Genomic DNA, 24,016 nt, shown 5'->3' on the forward strand with positions numbered 1-24,016 from the left:
ATCCTTAGTATTTTGAAAGCATATACCTGCCATAAGACTTCAAAAGCTGAAAAATAAACTTTTAACTAGATTTCAGTTTTGAATCCCATTGCGATCTGCTAAGCCATCTAGTCCACTAAAATTGTGCTCTTTTCCTGCACAAGCTATGCAATAAAGAGCTTGAAGTACATTGCATTGTATGAGGATGAGAAGTTTAAAACATTTTTTTCTTTTTTTCAGGTCTGATGCAGAGATTGCGAAATAGAGGGGAGAGAGATCGGGAGAGGGAGCGTGAAAGGGAAATGAGGAGGAGTAGTGGCTTACGAGCTGGTTCTCGAAGAGACAGGGATAGGTACATGATTTATCTGTAACTTATGTCCTGGTCACAAGTATTTTATGAAATAGATCAGCGATTCTCAAACTGTGGGGTGGGCCTCCCAAGGGAGGTGTGGGAATGTGTCAAGGGAGGTGTAAGCTGTGTGGGTTTTCTTGTGTGTGTGTGTTTTTAAAAAAAAAAAAAAAAAAAAAAAAAAGCTCTGGCTTTCAGCCCTGGGCGGCTGGGTCTCATTCAGAAGTGCTGTGCACACCCAGAAGGCAGAGATAAAGGGGACAGCTGGAGGCCAGCTGTGGTGGTGGTTTTATGTATTTGGGGAGGCCTAATCAAATAGGTTTGAGAACCACTGAAATAGATGAATGTCTGTTCTAAAATTTGGACTCTCCTTTCTTCAAACTGAGAGGATACTATGCTTCTCTTTCAAGATAGAGTACTTGTATTGAATAACTTTCCATATTCATTTTTAATATAAATACGTGATCTAATGAATACGCCCATTTCAGCATCACTAGACCGTTGTTCAACCCCATCTCACAAATCACTCCTGTCATTGCAGTAGCCAAGACAAGAAATGCATTACAAACACCACCATTGTTACTTGGTGGGTTGTCCACCTTGTTTCTCCAAAAGATTGACAGAATTCAACTCTGTTCCCTTCCCAAACCTTTATATCCAACTAACTACATGGAATATTACAATTGCACAAACTGGTCCATACTATTTTATCTGTACATAAATAGTATTATCCAAGAGATTTGTACATTTCCTTTGCAACTAACATAGTCTTATCAAGTTTCACAAAATATAAACCAAGAGGGATGTAAACTGTCATTTTTAAAGGGACTTTAGAAGACAACTTTCCATTGACACAAGGCCCTTTAGACCAGCCTCAGAAGGGAATCCTAGTGATGATCCTGATCCTCTTCCAGCACATCGACAGGCCCTTGGAGAAAGGCTTTACCCTCGTGTACAAGCAATGCAACCAGTAAGACCAATCTGCGCAGTACACTTAAGTCTATTGTTGCTATGGGTATCTTTCACTTAAGATTTCTTTTCTTTATCCTTTGCTTGTGAAATTCATGACTTATTAAAATAGTTGAATTCTATAAGGGTATTTTTTTAATCTCTCTTGTGACTTTCTCTAGTTTGTATTTCTACAACTTGTCATTTGACTCACAAATTTGTTTTAAATCTTGGGTGTATTAAGATATGAAGGTTTTCAGAAAACCATATTTGAAACTGAGTGCACTGAAGGAATGATGGGACAGTAAGATCTTGAATTCTTATTTCCAGGCATTTGCAAGCAAAATCACAGGTATGCTACTGGAGTTGTCTCCTGCTCAGCTGCTTCTGTTACTAGCAAGCGAAGATTCCCTTAGAGCAAGAGTTGATGAGGCTATGGAACTCATTATTGCACATGGAAGGTAAAGGATTAAATAAAGATTCAGATAAAAAAGGAAGGCTGGTCTTGTGGTTAAGACAGTGATCTAGGATCCAGCAGATCTGGGTTCAGTTCCCTGTTCTGTCACAGATGTCCTGTTTGCCTTGGGCAAGTCACCTGATATTAGTACCCTCAGTTTCCCATTTGGAAAATAAGAAAGTACTTCCTCTTCCCCACAACTTCTACCTTGTCTGTTTAGATTGTAAACTCTTTGAGGCAAGGGCTGCTTCTTACATTGTATATGTACAGTGCCTAGCACAAAGAGACCATTATCTTGGTTAGGTATCTAGGTCCCATTGTTATATAAATATTATGGTATTCTTGTTTGTGTTTTGCTTTAAAACCAAAGTGTCGAGAAACTTCACTTTGCACAGTTTGTTTTCAGAACCTGGTTATAATGACTTAGTATTCCTCCTGTCCAGCTGTAGAGATTGGTTGAGGAAACTCATCTGTATACATGCACAATAAAGAATTCGCAGTCTAGTTCCTTTCAAATTTTTCTTTACTAAATTCTGTTTTCAGAATCATATCTAGTTTTATTATTTTGACTTTTCATTAAAAAATAAACTTTTCTAGTTTCAGCTCAGAATGTGACTATTTAATTGATAATGGTAAATTAAATCTTGGCTTGCCTCTTCTCCTCCCCTCTCCCCAGGGAAAATGGAGCTGACAGTATCCTGGATCTTGGGTTGCTAGACTCCTCAGATAAGGTACAGGTAAGAGATCTGTTTTGCATTGGGTTCACTTGTGAAATGAAGGAAATTTAGGATCTATTTATATTGGCTTGTCATAAAAAGATGTATTTTTTTTTTTTAAAATAAATGTAACAGCCTGTAAGTGACCTGCCATTTTGCCTCAGTTGTCTCCTCTTGTCACATAAAATGTAGGGCTATCAAGCGATTAAAAAAATTAATCGCAATTACTCGCACAATTACAAAGATTACTCGCGTGATTAAATAATAATAGAATACCATTTATTTAAATATTTTTGGGTGATTTCTACATTTTCAAATGTATTGATTTCAACTACAACACAGAATATAAAGTGTATAGTGCTCACTTTATATTTATTTTGATTACAAATATTTGCACTGTAAAAAACGAAAGAAATAGTATTTTTCAATTCACCTAATACAAGTACTGTAGTGCAGTCTTTATCATGAAAGTTGAACTTACAAATGTAAAATTATGTACAAAATATAATTGCATTCAAAAATAAAACAATGTAAAACCTACAAGTCCACTCAACTTCAGCCAGTCACTCAGACAAACAAGTTTGGTTACAGTTTGCAGGAGATAATGCTGCCCACTTGTTTACAATGTCACCTGAAAGTGAGAACAGGTGTTTGCATAGCACTGTTGTAGCCAGTGTCACAAGATATTTACATGCCAGATCCACTAAAGATTCATGTGTCCCTTCATGCTTCAACCACCATTCCAGAGGACATGCGTCCGTGCTGATGACTAGTTATGCTCAATAACGATCCACAGCAGAGCAGACCGACACATGTTCATTTTCATCATCTGAGTCAGATGCCACCAGCAGAAGGCTGACTTTCTTTTTTGTGGTTCGGGTTCTGTAGTTTCTGCATTGGAGTGCTGCTCTTTTAAAACTTCTGAAAGCATGCTCCCCACCTTGTCCCTTTCAGATTTTGGATGGCACTTCAGATTCTTAAACCTTAAGTCGAATGCTGTAGCTATTTTTAGAAATCTCACATTTGACAAAACTCAAAGGTGGTACCAATCTGCTGTGGAAGTGTTTTTAAAACGAACGTGTGCTGGGTCATCATCTGAGACTGCTATAACATGAAATCTATGGCAGAATGCAGGTAAAACAGAACAGGAGACATACAGTTCTCCCCCAAGGAGTTCAGTCACAAATTTAATTAACGCATTATTTTTTAATGCACATCATCGGCATGGAAGCACGTCCTCTGGAATGGTGGCCGAAGCATGAAGGAGCATTTGAATGTTTAGCATATCTGGCAGGTAAATATCTTGCAATGCCGGTTACAGAAGTGCCACGTGAACACCTGTTCTCTCTTTCAGGTGACATTGTAAATAAGAAGTGGGCAGCAGTATCTCCTGTAAATGTAAACAAACTTGTTTGTCTTAGCGATTGGCTGAATAAATAGTAGGACTGAGTGGACTTGTAGGCTCTAAAGTTTTACATTGTTTTGTTTTTGAGTTCAGTTATGTAACAAAAAATATCTACACTTGTAAGTTACATTTTCACAATAAAGAGATTGCACCACAGTACTTGTATGAGGTGAATTGAAAAATACTATTTCTTTTATTTATCATTTTAAAAGTGCAAATATTTGTAATAAAAATATCAAGTGAACCCTAGACACTTTGTATTCTGTGTTGTAATAGAAATCAATATATTTGAAAATGTAGAAAAACACTGAAAAATATTTAATACATTTCAATTGGTATTCTATTGTTTAACAATGCAATTAATCGCCATTAATTTTTCTGAGTTAATCACGTGAGTTAACTGTGATTAGTCGAAAGCCCTAATAAAGTGAAGAGTGTTTTTTTACTTCGCTGAAAGGATCTGCTTCTTTAATTTGTTGTTTTTCAGAATAACGAAGTAACTGCTCAATTATTTAAATATCCACCATTGCCAAATATTACCAGACTTTTGAAATGGCGAGACTCAAAAATCTTTTGGTCCAACAGTGAGCAGGTTTCAGTATTCAGTGGATAGCAAAAATAGGATAGACATTTGATTTTTTTAACTGAAATTCTAAATTGCTTCTTAATCTTTTGTACTAGGAAAATAGAAAGCGACATGGCTCCAGTCGCAGTGTGGTGGACATGGAATTAGATGATACAGATGATGGTGATGATAATGCACCACTATTCTACCAACCTGGGAAACGAGGTTTTTATACGCCAAGGCCTGGCAAAAACACAGAGGCAAGGTTGAACTGTTTCAGAAACATTGGCAGGTACAATATTAAGCTAGTTTGCTAGTCTTGTGTTCTCTTGGCATTTCAGATATTTCGGTAGCTTATATTTCTCCAAAGATAAAAGCTGTAATAGAGTTCTCATCTTGGGTTTGAAATCATGTGGGGGAACCTGAACAACTCAGTCTGTTAAATCTTGAGAGAAATCTTCAATTTTTGCAGTAATACCCCTCAACATACGTACACGTGTACGTGCGTGTGAGAGAGAGAAAATAAAATGTTAGTAGCATCAGATTTATTGCACCATTGGCATTTCAGGTCCCATGACTCCCTGGTCTCTGAGGACACAAACTTTCTGTAAAAGGCAACTATTTTGCTGATTTCTTAAGCTAAAATTTGTATCTTTGTGCTTTTGCTTTCCCTGCCTCCTTTTTATTTTGTAAGTATGTCAGAGAAGCAGGACCTTAAAGTGCCCCAGTATCATCCACATTATGTCTGAGTTGCACATGCACAGCCAGCAGAACAGACCATAACTGTCTTGGCTTTGATATCTCTGTCCAGATGTCAACATGGGTTCTGAAGTTCAAAAGTGAGTTTCCCTGAAATCATTCCTGGTTCTCCTTCTCTCTCTCTTCACACCCCTGCTTCCTCGCGCGCTCTCTCTCTCTCACACACACACAGTTTTCATAGGCAAACAGTCCTCAAATAAACAGTTGAGCATCCTTGCTGGACATCATGACTATCAATATTTCCCACATTGGTAAAGCTTTTACAAAATAGGTGCTCAAGCTGTGTTTCCACAAACAACCTGCTAGCTCTGGTATAGATGGACTCCAGGACCCTGCTCATGTTGTTGGGCACTGACTTGAGAGGGAAGGGGAAAAAAAAGGTTTCTCTTCCCAAGAAAACAAGGTGTGTATCAAGCAGAACTCGCTCCAAAGATATTTCACTTTTCTAGATTTCTCAATGCTTGTTCAAGTGTTCTTATCTATGCCTTCATCGCCTTATGTCTGTATAATAGCAGTGCAGTATACTTGGGTATGAAGACACCAGTCCTTGGAGAACCTCCAACTAGTACAGAACCCTACGCTGCATTCCTCAGCAACACTGGCTACTTTGAGCCCATCTGACCTGGCCTCTGCTCTATATGTTGGCTTTCCAGAGACTATTGAGTAAAGTTCAAGATCTCAGTCCTTACCTTCAAGGAGCTTAGTGGCATGGGCCCAAAATGTTTAAAGAGACTGCTTAAAGCTCCAGGATGAGGACCATGGTCAAGAACTCTACTTCTGTGGCACAGTGGAACTTTCTACCGCAGGGATAAAGCTTGTCTGTGCAGGAGACTAAGCTTTCTCAGTGTCTAGTCTGACTGTGGAATTAACTATGTCACAAATTAAGGGCTGTCACAAACCTCACCACGTTCCACTCCAAATTCAAGGTGCTCTTCTTTCACCTTGTCTTGTCTGAAATAAATGCATAGTAGTGTGTATGTTAAACAAAACACTACACTGCACAACTTCTCTCCCTGGGGAGTGATGAGAGAAGGAGACTAAATGACATATGACAGAATTTAGTTGTATTGCCTAACACTTCTTGAAGGTTCTCAATGCTGTGTCGATGAGGGCAGAATAAGAACCTATTGTAGGATAGGATGAAGTCCTCTAATTACACTATTTCATACAGTAAAGGTAACTTTTCAGTTCTGAATATATTGTGGGGCCTGGTGTTGTCTTCCTACCACATTGCTTCATCTCCACTGAAAATGTATGTGACAGAAGGTTGCTTCTGACATCTGTCATTGTTCCTTTGTGGGATCATGTGCTTCAGAACAAGGCTTGTGACTAGTGTTTGCTCTCTTGAATAAGTCAGTGAATGTTTTTGCACCCCATTGGCACTAATGGACTCAGTGCACCTGACTTTGAAGTGATCATGAGGAAAAACATGCGGGATTGCTCTGCTGAGGCGCTTTTTAGAGCGAATTTGTGGAAGTCCATAGGCTTATGGCTGGAGAAGAATTACACCCTTAAAAATCCACTCACTTCTTGATTGTTTTCACTCCAGTACAGCAGATTCTCCTAATTCCAGAAGAACCATGTCTGTGTTTTGTCTGACTGCATTTTTTATTGTAACAACTGAACCCATAGCTTCAAAGCTCATTCAATCATTTGATATTTACTTACACAGCCAGACTCATAATTTTCCAAACAGATTTATAGGGCAGGTATGTAGAGTTCTTTTCACACCATTATGAAGTGTAATTGATCAGCCAGAAGGCAGCTATCAAAATTCATTTTAACAGCCTTTTTGCAGAAACAGTTTTTGCCTAAGTTGTCCTGTCTGTGTGGGGTTTTTTTGTTTTGTTTTAATTTTTGGGAACCCTCTTATTTTATCCCTATTTTTGCTGAGACTCACATAAAATAGGTTTGTTTTCTTTCCACTTACTTTTTATATTATTGGTTATTTTTGGATATTTTCTTTCATAGAAATATCTGTGGAGATTTTTAGTCTCCAGGAGTGGAATTCTGTTGCAGCAGGTATTTTTGAGGAAGTGATCCTTCTTTACCCATGATTGTTCTTTCAGGAAAAATAGCGGATTATTTTTTAACCAAGCTTCCTAGAAAAACTTTCCCCATGGGATGAGGTACTGTATGCACCATTTCGGAAACAGTGATTTATTTTGGGGGATGTTGGCATTGGGAATTCTTAAATATGAGGTTTTATAATTGGAAGCTAGCTTCAACCTGAATTCCAGAGTTAATTTTTTTTTTCTTGTTGAAATATTCAGGAAACTCTTTTGAATCCCACTTTTTTAAACAATTTCCTTTTGTGATTTTCTAATAGTACTCTTTTTGTTCTCAGAATTCTAGGGTTGTGCTTACTGCAGAATGAACTGTGTCCCATCACGTTAAACAGACACGTTATCAAAGTTCTTCTGGGCAGAAAAGTAAGTTGATCAGACATCTGAATTGCCTTTAAGTACATAAGATTTAGTTTTTAAATTTTTTTTTTTTTTTTTTTTTAACAAAGTATATGTTTTGATGTTAACACTGTGCTTGTTTGGCAATACTAGATTTAATTAAAGCAGTTTTGATTTTTTTGTTGTCTTACAATTAAACTGAGTTTGCCAAGTGGATGCCAAGAAATTGACTGAGGCAGGTTTCCAATGACATAATGTGCGCGCTCGCTCTCTTTCTATATACATCTATATCTATCTGTCTCTATTAATTACATATTTAAAATGGGACAGGGTTGATCTCCCTTTTTTTTTGCTCGTGAAGTTGAAGAACCAGTGCTGTAGCATTAGTTCTCTCTTGCTCTTTCTATGTTAATATTTTCAAAAAGGCATTTTGTTTAACAATTGAGAAAATTCTTTAATCAGATTTCAAATTCTGCTTCAGGTGTAGACATAAAATTTAAATGCAGTCCAGCAATTGCCTATGTTTTAACTGTTTTAGGTCAAGATCACATTTTTATTATCTTTTGGCAATATACCTCTCAATATGGTACCTGATGCAACAAACTAAACAAAGTTTTCCATTATCCCTGGCCTTCATTTTGGTGTTTGTTTTTTAAAAAAAAAAAATAAAGACAATGACTGGCTCTGATGGCTAAAATGGATATGATTTTAACAAATGGGGCAGGGGAATGGTGACAAAGGAGCAAGCGGGTATGGATGCACAAGAACACTCCAATCCGTTTCCAAAACAGAAGGACAATCTCCTTGCTCTACCATCTGAGTAAAAGACTCCTAGGGTTCCCTCATGACGACAGCAGAGGAGTGGGCAACATGGGAAAAATGAGAAGCACCAAAATTCCCTGTAGTTGAGTTTAGGGGCACCACAAAGTACTGTCTTAGATGGAAAGACAGATAATCGATGGAGCAAAGGCCCCCAAAATGGGGCAAAAAAGGAAAGGATCTGCTCAAAAGATCTGCTTGTTGAGGGTAGGAGGGCAACTACTGGGCACAAAAAACGTCCACCTATAGGAGTTTACAGCTGCTGGGAAGAAGCTTTCTTTCTGTGAACGTGCAGGTGAATTTTCTTTCCAGAGTTTTAGGGAGTGTGGAGATGAGGAAAGGAGTGATGACACATGTGACCCCATTTTCAAATCCTCTTGAAAAATCCACCAAGGTCTGTTCTGACCCAAGCTGATTTATGGAAAGGATACATTCCAAGAGTTCAGTTGCCTAGATCTATAGTCATTCTTAGTGTGGGCAAATGCTTTACAACCTTCTCTGTGCTTTGCCAATGCACTTCAATCTGGTGTTATGTTCCTGCACCTCAGAAAATCAGGATGAGAATGGAAATTACATTTATTGATTGATTGATTGATTGATTGCCATTCTTTCCAAGAGTTTGAGTAAATGCCTCATTACATGGCTATTTAGGTGCCTTATGCTAGTGTACATAGTGTATCAGTTCTAGATCTAATTATGTTGAATATATTTATAAAAACAATGCTACATATCAAACATCTACCTTATTTTAGGTGAACTGGCATGACTTTGCTTTTTTTGATCCGGTTATGTATGAGAGCTTGCGGCAACTTATCCTAGCCTCCCAGAGCACGGATGCTGATGCTGTTTTTGCAGCAATGGATTTAGCATTTGCAATAGACCTGTGCAAGGAGGAGGGTGGAGGGCAGGTAGGTGCAAGCTGAACTTGACTTTACAGTTTAATGTTACTTGTTCATAGCCTGTCAAACCCCAGACTGTAGATTTAAGGTGAGATTTTTCTAAACTGATTAAGTGTTCAGGAGCCCAAGACCCATTGAAAGTCTGTGGGATTTGTGTTCCTAAATCACTTAAGTATTTTTGAATATCCCACCCCTAGTATTTATGGGCTGTTTAGTATAATCTAAATGAGAAATCAGCAGTACCACTATTATTGGTCTCATCACGAGGACTGGTTTTAAATGTAAAACTTTTGTTCATGGTAATAGTCCGAACCAATAACCCATTGAAAACTTGTTTTAAGAGTGAAAAAGCTGTATAACACCACAATATATTTACTGCATACAGTAATAGAAATGATACTCTTGTTTTAACTGTTTCTTTTTTCTGCTTTTAAAGTATGTTTTTAAATCCTCTCCCCTTTTGCTGCTTCATCATAGGTTGAACTTATCTCCAATGGTGTAAATATACCAGTCACCCCTCAGAATGTTTATGAATATGTCCGGAAATATGCAGAACACAGAATGTTGGTAGTAGCAGAACAACCTCTACATGTAAGTGCTTTGTAGTGTTTTGGAATGATTCTGTCTATTTCTGCATATGCCGCGTTCCATTCCAAGTTGTCCAACTTCTGAAGGGTATTAATCTTTGTTTCTTGTTACACAGTTGCTAACTTAATCATGTGGAGACCTCGATTACCCTAAAAGCTCATTTGAATAGAAAGAAGGATATAAATTCAAAGGAAGAATTAAAGTTAGCTCAATGACTAGTTAAACTTCAGCATTTACATATAGATTAAAAAATTAATATCTTGAATTTACATAACATGTATACTGGGGAAATGCTTATCTTCAAAGACATATGGATTCTGTAAAATCTTCCATTTTTCTCTATTTTTGTCAGCCTAGATTTATTTAACCTCTTAGCTCAGAGATATAACAAGCCAAACTCTGACAGCATAAAGTCACTGGAGCTTCTGGCCTCCTTATACCTGCTCTGTGCAGGATCAGTGTGGCTAGTGACAGCAGAATTTTTGTTCTTACCATTGTTGATATTTTTTTAACAAGAAAAATGACCAGAATCTGTCTCAAATTATATTAAAAGTAAAACTTGGTCTTGTTTTTAGAAGCTTGTTTTGAAATAAAAGATTAGATATAAAAATATTTGCTTTATGATCACTGATTTAGAGACCAGTGTTTAGGGCAATTTACTGTACTGCTAAACTGTTTCCAACCATTGTAGGCCATGGGATATTAGACTTTGAAATTATATTGTCCTTATTGTCATTTGCCTCCCCACCTTCCCGTGCCCCCAATTGCAGTTCTGACATGATTTATCAGTTAGTATCTCCTGAATATTCATTTCAAGAACATAATAATGACCATAATAAGTCAGACCAAGGGTTCATCTAGCCCAGTGTCCTCTTATCCAACGGTGTCTGGTGCCAGATGCTTCAGAGGGATTGAGTGATCCATCCCCTGTTGTCCAGTCCTGGCTTCTAGCAGTCAGAGGTTTAGGGACACCCAGAGCATGGGGTTGTGCCCCTGACTATCTTGGCTAACAGTCGTTGATGGACCTGTTCTCTGTAAAATTATTTAATTCTTTTTGAACCCAGTTATACTTTTGACCTTCAAAATCTCCTGGCAACGAGTGCTATGGGTTGACTGCATTATGTGAAGAAGTACTTCCATATGTTTGTTTCAAAATTGGCTGCCTATTAATTTCATGAAGTGACCTCTGATTCATGTGTTACGTGAAGAGGGTAAATAACACTTCCCTATTGACTTTGTCCACACCATTCATGATATTATAGACCTCTATCATATTCCCCCCTTAGTTGTCTCTTTTCTAAGATTAACAGTCCCCGTCTTTTTAATCTCTTCTCACGTGGAAGCTGTCCATACCCCTTCTCATTTTAGTGGCTTTCTAATGAGATACAGCTACAGCATTCGTTTTTAAGTTTAGTGGTTCTCAAAGTGGCAGATTTTTAAAGTAGTCTCATAATTCATGGAAGTGGGAATTTCAGGTAGAGGGCAGCAAGGTAATAAAAAGAATTGTGGATATATTGTAACTGAGTAGGACATAGAAAAAACGGCTATATTGAAAAGTTCAAATTCCAGTGAGAGAGAGGGCACTTGTTTGTACTACCAGTGGTTTGCAAGGTGCCAACCTTAAAAATAATTCACTGGTTCCCTTAGTCTAGCAATGTTTGTTGCTGGTCTAGGCCTGAATACTGCAAGTTCTAGACCATGGGCCCATATAGCTTCCATTCAAAAAAACATTTTTACCATTTGAGATTGAACATGGAAGAGGTGAACGGCCAAGAGGAAAATCAACTGATATTTGTGAGCTGTGAACTTCCTTGTATGTAACTTCTCAGAGATTCACTTAAACAATAGCAAAGGTGATCAGTGTAAAGTGAATCGTGCGACTCTTTCTTTCAGGCAATGAGGAAAGGTCTGCTGGATGTGCTTCCAAAGAATTCATTAGAAGACTTGACAGCAGAAGATTTCAGGCTTTTGGTAAACGGCTGTGGTGAAGTAAACGTCCAAATGCTGATCAGCTTTACCTCTTTCAATGATGAGTCAGGTATGAAATATGTAGTCTGTTTAGGAAATGAGCTGTACAGCTAGAAATTTAGCAGTATTCACCTGTCTGTCCTTTATATAGAGATGGATAGCAAAGATAATTTTTTTTCAACTTTTTCTAAGCTTAAAACCAGCTCTGTTCATTGACCTTAATGAATGGCTCTAAATATAATATTTTAAAAGGATTTTCAGTGTGCTGGACCCTATTATTTGCCACTTTTAAGCATCTTCACTCAAAATGGAAGAGAACAATACACAACTCTTTCCAGGGTATCACTATATAAATAATCCATCAGAATGCAAGGAGAGCAAATTATGGGTTGTGCTATTTTTTCCTGCCAAATCCTGGCCTGACCATATATTTAGAGTTATGATTGATGTAGTGTAATATTTTTAAAGCAATATTTCATTGACCTGTTACGAACTTAGATACAACTAGTTAGTAAATCACATGGTGTCTTAATTTTATTAGTTGTTTACACCAGTGTTCTTCAGTCTAGTCCTTTAATGTAAACACTTTTGAATGTGTGTTTGACATAGAATTGTCCTTGTTCCTGGTGTGCCGGTTTTGTGGGGAGGGGTAGAGACCCTAAGTATTTTACTTGCTGGTGTATATAAAACATGTGCTCTAAATGTTCATTGTCAAATACATTTAATTTAATTATTCTGTTTCAAACAGGAGAAAATGCTGAGAAGCTTTTGCAGTTCAAGCGTTGGTTTTGGTCCATAGTTGAGAAGATGAGTATGACAGAAAGACAAGATCTAGTAAGTTGTCCTTCCCCTGTAAAAGGTTGCTTAAGACTGTTTTTCAACAATCAGCATTGCTTTTTAGTATTTTTTGTTCGTTTGTTTTAACGGAAAGGTTTTCTACACTGGTAGAGTGGCAAAGTAAGTACTAGGGAGTTAGTGCAGTAGGCTTTCAGCTCTGGAGACTGAATATGAAACCTAGCTTTGTTCACAAGAAAATTAATGTTGGTGTATCCTTCTTTGTCCATATCTCAGAACTCTGAAGCATATATGCAGTCCATGTTTTAGAGGTTTCACACTAACAGGTGGTCAGAGCATCAGGTTTGAATTGCGTTTATGGAGGATTGGAAAAGTTTGCTTGTTGTGCAGTGTATTCACCCACTTCTTTAAAATGTTCTCTTTTGATCACCTCAGAGATGTGAACCTTCTCATTTTTGAATGAACTGCAAAAAAGAAAACAAGGACTGGTGTAAAAAGAGGAAAATCTAGAGAGGATTGGTTTAGGCAAAGAACTCAGGGTGCAATGCAGTATTCACTTTGCTCTGCAAGAGGATATTTCATACTTCTAATACTTTTCAAGTAAACTCTTGATACTGCAATTGCTAGCTATTAATGCATTTGGTATCAGTGCTGTATTTTATAGTAATTTGATATAAAGTGGCTAATTCGATTATATATAAAAGTTTCTGATACACAGACATTATCCTCTTCCCAAAAGGACAGGAAATCCCAACTTCCTGCACCAAGATGTGGTTAATATCATTTGGAGAGTGTTGCTTCTTTTGATAAGTTGCTTTGATAAATGTGGTATTATATATTTGTAGTTGAAAGAAGAGAGGAAATGACTGGGAGTTTAACATTATCATAATAGTACACAGTGTAACCACTGAGTCTCTACACTACAAGGAATGTTTTATGTTCAAGCACCATGACTGCCCTGTGACTTTCCCATTTTACTCAAGTCAAAATAATGATCAGTATGTGATACCAATGTTTATACCATGGAGACAGTTTAAATATTTCTAGACCAGCAAAAGTTACAGCCTACTTTTTCTATTCTTTTAGGTTTACTTTTGGACATCAAGCCCATCATTGCCTGCCAGTGAGGAGGGATTCCAGCCCATGCCATCCATCACAATAAGACCACCAGATGACCAACATCTTCCTACAGCAAACACTTGCATTTCTCGCCTTTATGTCCCACTCTATTCCTCTAAACAGATTCTGAAACAGAAATTGTTACTCGCCATTAAGACCAAGAATTTTGGTTTTGTGTAGAGTATAAAAAGTGTGTATTGCTGTGTAATATTACTAGCTAAGTTTTGTAGATTTTTCCATTTGTCTATAAAAGTTTATGAAAGTTAATGCTGTCATACCCCTGGTGGTACTTTATTGATTAAATGCAAACATTCCTGTACTAAGTTTGTAACCTACAGGCCTAAGGAGAACTAGCAATGTTTGACTGTAACAGTTCGCTAGTCAATAACTTCTTGGCCTAACCCCAGCCAAAGATGACAGCAGAACAATATAATTTACACTGTGATTTATCTTTTTGCTGAGGGAAAATATGTAAAATGTTCAGAAAATTCACTGCTGCCTTTGTGAAAAGTGTTTCAGCAAAGGTTCTTGTATAGAGGGAGTAGGGAATTTCAAAATAAAAAATTAAGTATGTTCTGTGTTTTATTTTAACTTTTTTTATGGTGTTTAATTTGTGGTTGGCTGCAGTTGTGTATCATGTATATTGAACTTGTAAAAAGTTCTTCACAGTTCAGATCCAAGAGTTGGAATCATTCACTTTTACTTATGAAACCACTTTCATTGCAATTTCTGTTCTGATTGCATTGAACTCTGGCACATTAGATCCCATCACTAATATTTTGCATGTAATCTGTACCTTTAGTGAGGTTTTTTGTACATATGATGAGGCCAATGCACATTATTTCATATTTCACAATCAACATTTTTGTATCCCTGTTTCAGTAAGCAGACAGTCAGGAGATTGTTCCACTTCCAGTTATAACCAGACACTTGAACTGCGGTATCTCAACTGTGTAAACTCAGCCTGGGCACTTTCTGGTAACTGTAAAATGTTTATAAGATCATGATTATTGAAGATACATTTTGGAAAATTTTAATGTTCGTGAGCAGCTTAACTACTTTTGTATCTAGCCTTTTTTAAGTATCTTGTTACAGTTTTTTAATAAAGAAATTATAGACAAAATACCAAGTCATATTGAAGACACAATAGTTTTTATTTATGTAACTCTGAATATTTTAGTTTAACAGCCTACACCAGACACAGTTGTCCATTAAAAATCTCAATTTCTTAACTGAAAAATTGATCTGCATCTGCACTATATAATAAACAATAAATAAATAAATAATGGAAGCAGTTCAGCTCACATTTTACAGTTAGCAGAGAATCCTGAATGGAGCAAGCCAGGCAATCTCTTCTCTTCACAAAAATGCAGAATTTAAGGGAAAGTTTCTCCCTAATAATCAAAATGGATTATGATGGAATAAATCTACAGATTCGTTGTAGGGGGACCTACTGTATTTCCACTCTTTTTTAATAAAGCGATTATTGGTTTTACAAGGGTAGTCTTTGAACATATAGTAGCCTAGTACTTTTGTCATTAAATTCTTAATGCTTTAATGATTTCCATTATAAATGTTGGAAGGCCATTAGTAAAGGAAGGAGCACCTTTGGCTGCCCTTGCTATCAAATTGTGATGCTTGCTAAGACTTAATAGAGTAGACTGATGATGATGGGTTTTGATGAGACTTTATTGTTCTCCTACTTTTCCCTGCACTCTGAGACTCCATACTGCAATGACCTTTCCTTGCTGAAGGGTGCTAAACTGGTTTTCCACCAAAATTGGTTAATACCACTTTGAGTGCCAAGCGGAGGTGGATGACCAAAAGTGACCTAAGCTCCTTCCTTTTTCCACCCTACCTAAAAATGCAGCATCCTGCTTCTGTAGCACCTCTAAATCTTGCATGCATGGAGGAGGGCTTGGGACCATAACTGATCACCATGTGTGCCACTTTGAAGATTGTTTTATAAGACTAACTCTTCTAGACTTGCTTAGTTAAACTGCAGGTGCACCAAGTAAACCAGGAGAAATATTTCCACATGTATTAATGAAATAATAATAGCATTCCCAAGAACAGCCCTCATAGGCGCGGGGAAGGTTTCAAGTGGTTAGGTAATGGGGACTGGGAGCCTGGTATTTTGGATTCCGTTCCTGTATCTGCCACTGTGACTTTCAGCAAGTTTTAGACAAGCCCTCAGCTCAAAGACTTAAACACATGCTGCACTGCTTTTACTAGAGTGGTGTATAGTTAAAGCAGTACAACCTCCCTGATGTGGGTGTAGTTATATACTGGTATAAAGGTGCTTTATACCAGTATAGCTATTCCTGCATGGGAAGGGAATACACTATACAGGTATAAGGCACCTTTATACCAGTATAACTCTCCACGCTAGGGGTTGTACCAGTATAAATACTTCAGTAAAAAAAAAAAAATCACAGCCCTAACTGAAATAGTTCATATTGGTACAAAAACTGTAGATCAGGCCTCAGATTCACAGTCCATAAAATAAAGAAGCTGCCTCCCTCTCAAAAGCTTTGTGAGGCTTAATGGTGTAAAACTCATCCAAGATCCTCTGATCGAAGGCCGTATGTAAGTGTAAAGTATTGTGTATATATGTATTGTGTGTATATGTATAAAAATGTATGTGTATGTATAACATATAAATATATGTTATATGTATATATATTTCTGTATATAGCATAAACATTTTTTTAAAACCTGTACTGTATAGCTAGGCAGAAACTACACAGGTAACTAGTCTTATACAGTAGTTCACCATATATACACAACCAAGGCACTCTGATGACATAAGCAGAGGGATAAACCAGAATAATTTATGTTGCCATCATTGACTTGAAATGTGTATGTTGCTTTATAAAATAGCTTTTCTCTGTATGGTATATTTAAGCAATATCAAGGTTTTTAATAAGAAAAATGTTTATTAAAATCATACACTTGTTTCCCTTTGACTTAAGCCCTTCTGTTAGTTTATTTTTAAGATGCGGTAGATAAATAAAAGGAAAAAAAGGAGAAAAGTTTGCAATATTTCAGTTTTATGGCCTAATTCCTCAAGTGTTCATAATTCTCTTAAGTAGTACAGCAGCCTCCAATAAAATGTCAACATTTGCCAACAGATCAATAGTTGGTTCCTATTGTAATGATATACCACATCATGATCACCTGGCAAATTCTGGATTTTAATGGTAGTCACTGTTCAAATAATCATACACTTCACCTAAGTTAAATTCCATGTTGCAACCCTGTTCTGGGATTCTAGATTTTAAAAAATTATCTGTTTTTTTTCTCATACTTAGCTGGTATAATTTCCCAGTTTGGCTTTGAAATGACAACTGTTTTTTGCTATTGCAAGTGAGATTTCTGTTCATGAAATCTAAAAGTGGAGAGAAGAGTAATAGACTAGAAAATTTGCAAGCAAAAGCAAACGTATTTCTTGCAGAATTTTAGTTATTTCAAACGCATGAGAAACTGGACTTTACTCTTCCCTTCCAAAGATAAGTGTGGGGTTTTTTTAATTGTAAAAGCATGGACTATATACAAAACTAATGCGGTGTTCTGATTTACTTAAAATTCACCCATCCAAGGATGAGCCACGGCAGAAAATGTTAAAATGCCCTTCATCTTTAATTCTATCATTCAAATGGCAGGCGGGGGCGGGAATGATGCAGGTCATCCAGTCCCTCTCCCTGTAGTTGCTGTACTGTTATCTATGGTAGGTACATCTTTTAGGTATCTATTGATGGGGTCTTTTGTAACCAGCCCTGGAATATCATTCCACAGTCTAATATATCCCTGAGTCAGGAAGCTTTCCCTGCTATTCTACCTAAAATTTCCTTTTGTAATGTCATCCTGTCATAACCAATATGTAGTATATATCATAATTATACACCTTCCACTATCCTTAATAGCTCCTTTCCATTCTGTGTTTACACTCTTTAGGTTTTTATCTCTCCCTCCCTTTGTCTCTTGACCACGTTCAATATATTTAACTTTTAATTTTTTACTCATTCATCAGTCCTTCCAGCCGTCTTAAAATTGTTGCTGCTTTTCTCTGTACTCCCTCCAGTTTGTCTTTCTACTAGTGGTTTGCCCAAGACTGGTTGTGATATAGTCAAATCCCCAGTTATCCAAATTTCAGTTTCTGACATTTGTCCCAAATCCAAATGTTAAAACTGAAATTTGTTTATCTTAAACTGATCATATGAAGTTTTTAGAGGGCCCTCCAAGACCTCTGGATAATTGAAAGGGAATCATGTTCCTGATGCAGCTGCACCAAAGCTGTGTAGAGAAGACACTACATTCCTGATTTGTGAAATATCTCTGCACCCCAAAACTGTGGCAGCCTTTTTTGTTGCCGCCAGTTACATTATAAACTATTCCCTACAGTAGATATCTTTTAACACTGATTCTCCCTGTCTCATTGGGTGCGTCATATTTTCCACAGTGTTGTTAACTTACCTGTCCTAGTTTAAATTTCCTATTGTTTTGTGTTGAAACTGTCTTGCAAATTTTGTCACTGAACAAATGACTCAGATGTGCTGAATTCCTTATGCGTTCGATCAGTGTTTCTCAACCTTCTTGTTACCAGGACCATCTTACTGCCTTTCTAAACTGTGTCAGGGAGATCTCAGGGACCAGTGCCAGTCCACAGACTGGTCGGTGAGAAACACTATGTTAGATAACTGAAAAGTTACTTTCCATGGATTTTCAGCTTTTGATTTTGGAAGGTTTTCTGTGAAATACTTCAAGGGAGTAATTGAGAATTGTTATGTGTGGGGTTGGGGGAAATCCCTCAAGGTTGATTTTGGAGGGAAGATGCTTGTGTGGCTAAAGTATAGAACAGGAAGCCAAGAGCAACCTGGATTTTATTCACAATTCCACCATGGACGGACTTTGTAACATTCTACACACATCTGTCTCAGGTCTTATCTGTAGAATTGAGAATACTTCCTTACCTCGCAAAGGAAATGGGAAATGACTGCCTAGGAAGGAGTACTGTGGAAAGGGATCTGGGGGTCATAGTGGACCGCAAGCTAAATATGAGTGAATAGTGTAACACTGTTGCAAAAAAAAACAAACATCCTTCTGGGATGTATTAGCCGGAGTGTTGAAGCAAGACATGAGAAGTAATTCTGTTGCTCTGCTCTGCGCTGATTAGGCCTTAACTGGAGTATTGTGTCCAGTTCTTGGTGCCACATTTAGGAAGGATGTGGACAAACTGGAGAAAGTCCAGAGAAGAGCAACAAAAATGATTAAAGGTCTAGAAAACATGACCTATGGGAGAAGATACAAAAAATTGCATTTGTTTAATCTGGAAAAGAGAAGACTGAGAGGGGACATATCTTTTCAAGTACGTAAAAGATTGTTACAAGGAGGAGGGAGAAAAAATACTGTTCTTAACCTGTGAGGATAGGACAAGAAGCAATGGGCTTAAATTTCAGCAAGGGAGGTTTAGGTTGGACATTAGGAAATGCTTCTTAACTGTCAGGGTGGTTAAGCACTGGAATAAATTGCCTAGAGAGGTTGTGGAATCTCCATCATTGGAGATTTTTAAGAGCAGGTTAGGCAAACACCTATTAGGAATGGTCTAGAATAATACTTAGTCCTGCCATGTGTGCTGGGGACTGGACTAGATGACCTATCCAGGTCACTTCCAGTCCTACGATTCTATGTTATGATATTTAATTCCATAACAAAGCCCTTTGAGAGCTGATAGAAAGTGCTGTAGAACTGTAAAGTATTTTCATATGTGGTAACCATTCATAGCCACACATTTTATTTTGTTCAGTAGTAATGATTAGGGCTCCATGTTTGTCACAGAGGTCACGGATTCTGTGGCTTTCTGAGACCTCCATGACTTCTGCAGCAGCCAGTGTGGCTGACCCCAGGGCCGCCCAAGTAGCCTGCTCCAGGGCCAGCTACTCAGGTGTCCCCTGGGTCCAGCTGCCTCAGGACTGCCCGAGCAGCAGCCAGTGCGGCTGGCACCAGGGACCACCTGAGCAGTGGTCCCTGGGGCGCCTGCGGCAGCCTCTGACAGCTGGTGCCGCTGGCCCCGGCTCTCCCTCAGCAGCGGCACCCCAAGATTTAGTCAGGGGTATTTATAAGAAGTCATAGACAGGTCACAGCCCATGAATTTTTAATTGCCCATGACCTGTCCATGACTTTTACTAAAAATACCCATGACTAAATCATAGCCTTGGTAATGACCCATAGAACTAAGTAATATGCCCTGTGATTAGCTCGATTATATGATGAGAATTGTAGTGCATTATAAGGACTGTCAAAGTAATCTGTGTTCTCTCTTGTGGTAGCTACCACTAGTGTATCAAGATTTTCAATTTTTTTCAGAGATTTATACCTCAGCCTCTTTCATGCTGAATGACAAACCAGCAATATGTATGCATGTTGTTGTAGCTGTGTCATTCCCAGGACATTAGAGAGACAAGGGGGAGGTAATATCTTTTATTGGACCAATTTCTGATGGTGAGTGAGACAAGCTTTTGAGTTTGAGCTCCATGTAAGCTTGAAAGTTTCTCTCTCACCAATACAAGTTGGTTCAGTAAGAGAGATTACCTCACCCACCTGGTCACTCTACACCTACAATATGGTCAATGTGACCAGATATGCCAGGTACTTTTGAATGTTGTATTCATTTGAGTGGGCTTACTGAAATAGTTGGATTGTATAAAGTCAAAAGTATAAATGACTTGTTTTATAATCCTACACATTCTTTTCCACACTCCCATGGTATAAGCTTCATATACTCTTAACAAATATGGTTAGCCTTAGTTAATGGAATGTTTTAAGGTATTACCTATGGAGAAAAGCACCAGTCTTCATTAACACGTTTCTCTCTGAGGGTACACTTATTCAGAGAGAGATTGCAATGCTCACCATAATATGAGATACCAGTAGGTGCTGTATTGCCAGATGGTTACTGTTACACTTGTAGAAGGGAAGTTTAGTTCAATGTATTCCTCTTTTTAAAAAAGTCCAAAATACATTTTGAGTTGTTAAATGTGTTCATGATTCATTTATAGTAGCACCCACTATTTGCTGGGCAATAGGCACTTCCTAAACTCTCAGTGATGGTCTCTGCTTTGAGGAGCTTTCAGTCAAAGAACAGACAAGTAGGCAGTGCTTATGGGTAGGGGCCCAACAACAAGCAGCTGATACATGCTAACTCAATTTAAGAGTGCAGATTTAAATGAAAAAAATGTAGGGTGTTTTAAGGAGGAAAACTGTACCATTAAGCCACCAATATGCTCTGGACAGTGAGCGAGCATGTAGTTAATTGACAGGGTTTCTACTGGGCCACTGGGTCTTGCCTTGGTTCTCCAGTGGTTCACAAACTGGCTGTAAACTCCATTTTTCTTGGTCCACAAAATGAAAGCTTTAGCAAACCAATCAGTGAGAAAGGAGGGCTTTGGGAAGAGAAGTGCTCCACTGAAAGTTGTGTTATGAAGTGAAGTAGTTGGGAGAACCATTGTCCTAAGACTGGTTTCAGAGTAACAGCCATGTTAGTCTGTATTCGCAAAAAGAAAAGGAGGACTTGTGGCACCTTAGAGACTAACCAATTTGTTTGAGCATAAGCTTTCGTGAGCTACAGCTCACTTCATCGGATGCATACCGTGGAAACTGCAGAAGACATTATATACACACAGAGACCATGAAACAATACCTCCTCCCACCCCACTCTCCTGCTGGTAATAGCTTATCTAAAGTGATCATCAAGTTGGGCCATTTCCAGCACAAATCCAGGTTTTCTCACCCTCCGTCCGTCCCCCACCCCCCCCCCCACACACACAAACTCACTCTCCTGTTGGTAATAGCCCATCCAAAGTGACCACTCTCTTTAAAATGTGTATGATAATCAAGGTGGGCCATTTCCAGCACAAATCCAGGTTTTCTCACCCCCCCACCCCCCTCCAAAAACCACCCACACAAACTCACTCTCCTGCTGGTAATAGCTTATCCAAAGTGACCACTCTCCTCACAATGTGAATGAAAATCAAGGTGGGCCATTTCCAGCATTCCAGCATTGGAATTCATTTGCAAATTGGATACTATTAATTTAGTCTTAAATAGAGACTGGGAGTGGCTAAGTCATTATGCAAGGTAGCCTATTTCCCCTTGTTTCTCCCCCCCTCCGTTCTGGTTAAACTTGGATTTATGCTGGAAATGGCCCACCTTGATTATCATGCACATTGACCACTCTCCTTACAGTTTGGACGAGCTATTGCCAGCAGGAGAGTGAGTTTGTGGGGGGTGGGGTGAGAAAACCTGTATTTGTGCTGGAAATGGCCCACCTTGATTATCATGCACATTGTAGGGAGAGTGGTCGCTTTGGATAAGCTATTACCAGCAGGAGAGTGAGTTTTTGTGTGTGTGTTTTTTTGAAAAAAAAAAAAAAAGGGGGAGGGTGAGAAAACCTGTATTTGTGCTGGAAATGGCCCACCTTGATTTTCATACACATTGTGAGGAGAGTGGTCACTTTGGATAAGCTATTACCAGCAGGAGAGTGAGTTTGTGGGGGGGCGGCGGAGGGTGAGAAAACCTGGATTTGTGCTGGAAATGGCCCAACTTGATGATCACTTTGGATAAGCTATTACCAGCAGGAGAGTGGGGTGGGAGGAGGTATTGTTTCATGGTCTCTGTGTATATAATGTCTTCTGCAGTTTCCATGGTATGCATCCGATGAAGTGAGCTGTAGCTCACGAAAGCTTATGCTCAAATAAATTGGTTAGTCTCTAAGGTGCCACAAGTACTCCTTTTCTTTTTGTCCTAAGAGTAAGTCACTTATTTGTAGGAGCAGTACTGGCTAATAGAAGTATCTTCACCAGCTGGCCAAAATAGCGAAGATATAAAGAGTACCTTATATGTGCTGTTATCCACCTGTTTTCAGCTAGAGAACACCAGACTTGCTTCCTTAATAGATGCCTGTGTTGTAAATCCCTAGTGCAGTCTGTGAAGTACTGAAGTCTATAGGCTAGTTATTGTTCTCATCAAAAAAAATTTCACTTAAGCAGAGGAAAATTGTTCTACATCTAGAACAAATGTGTTCTTGGATGCTGCACAGACATGTCTTCCCATCTCTTCTACTTATCAATCACTGAGGATAGCCTGGATGCCCTCTTCCTGTGCCCTCTTATGAGCCTTTCACAGAGGGAGAGACTGCATGTATGGCAAGCATGAGTAAGAATCCAGTGGATATATGGAGCTCAAAGAAAAGGCCAGAATCCCTAGACTAAGAATTTGAAGACTTATCAGTTATTGTATGTCTGCTACAACACTCCTTCTAGGATATTGTTATTAAAAAAATACACACCCCGGAGAGCCAAGAAATTCTAAACGAAGGTTAAATTTCTGGAAAATAAGTAGAAATTCTGAAAGGTCATATTTACAATTCTCCCCCCACCCCGGCTCCTCTCTGTACCTTTAAAGGTCATCTTAGTCCTAGTTCTGTCTGTGTTTGGTAAGTCAACCCCCTGCAATGTTTGTAAGCCTTAAAGTATCATTGCTGTTTGGTTTGCCCCTAGTGCTGAGGCCTAACTTTGTTTAACCTTTTTTCAGCAGCCTGGGCCATAGTACATGCTCTCAAGGTCTTTTGATCTGCCTGCTGAATGGCCACTTCTGCTAGCTGGAAATGCTTCTCAGTACCTCACTCTTAATATGACCTCAGGGCTTGTCTCCACTGGGGTTTGGGCCTGGGGCTGATGCAAACCCCTAGGACAGATGTACTGCACTAGTGTAAAAAGTGACTTGCATCAGAGCTGTTTACTGAAACTGGGGTAAGCTCTGCTAGTACAAATAATTTTTACACCAGTGCAGTACATCTGCCAGTACATCAGTGCAACACATCCATATGAGGGGTTTGCATCAGTTCAGCTACTCCATTGTGAAAAACCCATGTTAACAAGTCCTGAGTGAAGAGGCAGGAAAAAATGTAACAGCTGATTAAGACAAATGTTTTCCTCCTGTGCAAACATCTGAAGAGAATTTTTATGGCTGTGTTGGCTTAGGAAGGCCAAACTTTCTGGTTTTCCTACATGGACCATCCCCCATTCCTCTGTCAAAGCAGAGACTAGCTTTGAAACTAACTGAGGGACACCTTCAGCTACTTATTGCTGTGATATCAACAGAATATGTTCAAGCCTGTTTTAGAGACACATGCTTTAGTAACTATTCATAATGACGCAGCTGAATGGACAAACCACATGGAGCTAA

The 24,016-nt window shown here is 38.5% G+C and overlaps 1 protein-coding gene across 1 annotated transcript in view; it reads left to right on the forward strand.

Moving 5' to 3' along the window:
- UBR5 (ubiquitin protein ligase E3 component n-recognin 5) overlaps positions 1–16,224 on the forward strand; it is a 139,958-nt gene extending 123,734 nt beyond the window's left edge. The window contains exons 49-59 of the mRNA XM_084620112.1: positions 220–331; positions 1,154–1,298; positions 1,607–1,737; positions 2,410–2,470; positions 4,536–4,711; positions 7,526–7,610; positions 9,155–9,310; positions 9,779–9,892; positions 11,783–11,927; positions 12,606–12,691; positions 13,739–16,224. Of these exons, the coding sequence (XP_084476238.1) occupies positions 220–331; positions 1,154–1,298; positions 1,607–1,737; positions 2,410–2,470; positions 4,536–4,711; positions 7,526–7,610; positions 9,155–9,310; positions 9,779–9,892; positions 11,783–11,927; positions 12,606–12,691; positions 13,739–13,951 (1,424 nt within the window). The 3' untranslated portion in view covers positions 13,952–16,224. The remainder of the gene's footprint in view (positions 1–219; positions 332–1,153; positions 1,299–1,606; positions 1,738–2,409; positions 2,471–4,535; positions 4,712–7,525; positions 7,611–9,154; positions 9,311–9,778; positions 9,893–11,782; positions 11,928–12,605; positions 12,692–13,738) is intronic.
- Positions 16,225–24,016: the final 7,792 nt, after the last annotated feature.

The sequence above is a fragment of the Lepidochelys olivacea genome (genome assembly GCF_965140295.1).
Source record: "Lepidochelys olivacea isolate rLepOli2 genome assembly, chromosome: 2".
Lineage (NCBI taxonomy): Eukaryota > Metazoa > Chordata > Testudines > Cheloniidae > Lepidochelys > Lepidochelys olivacea.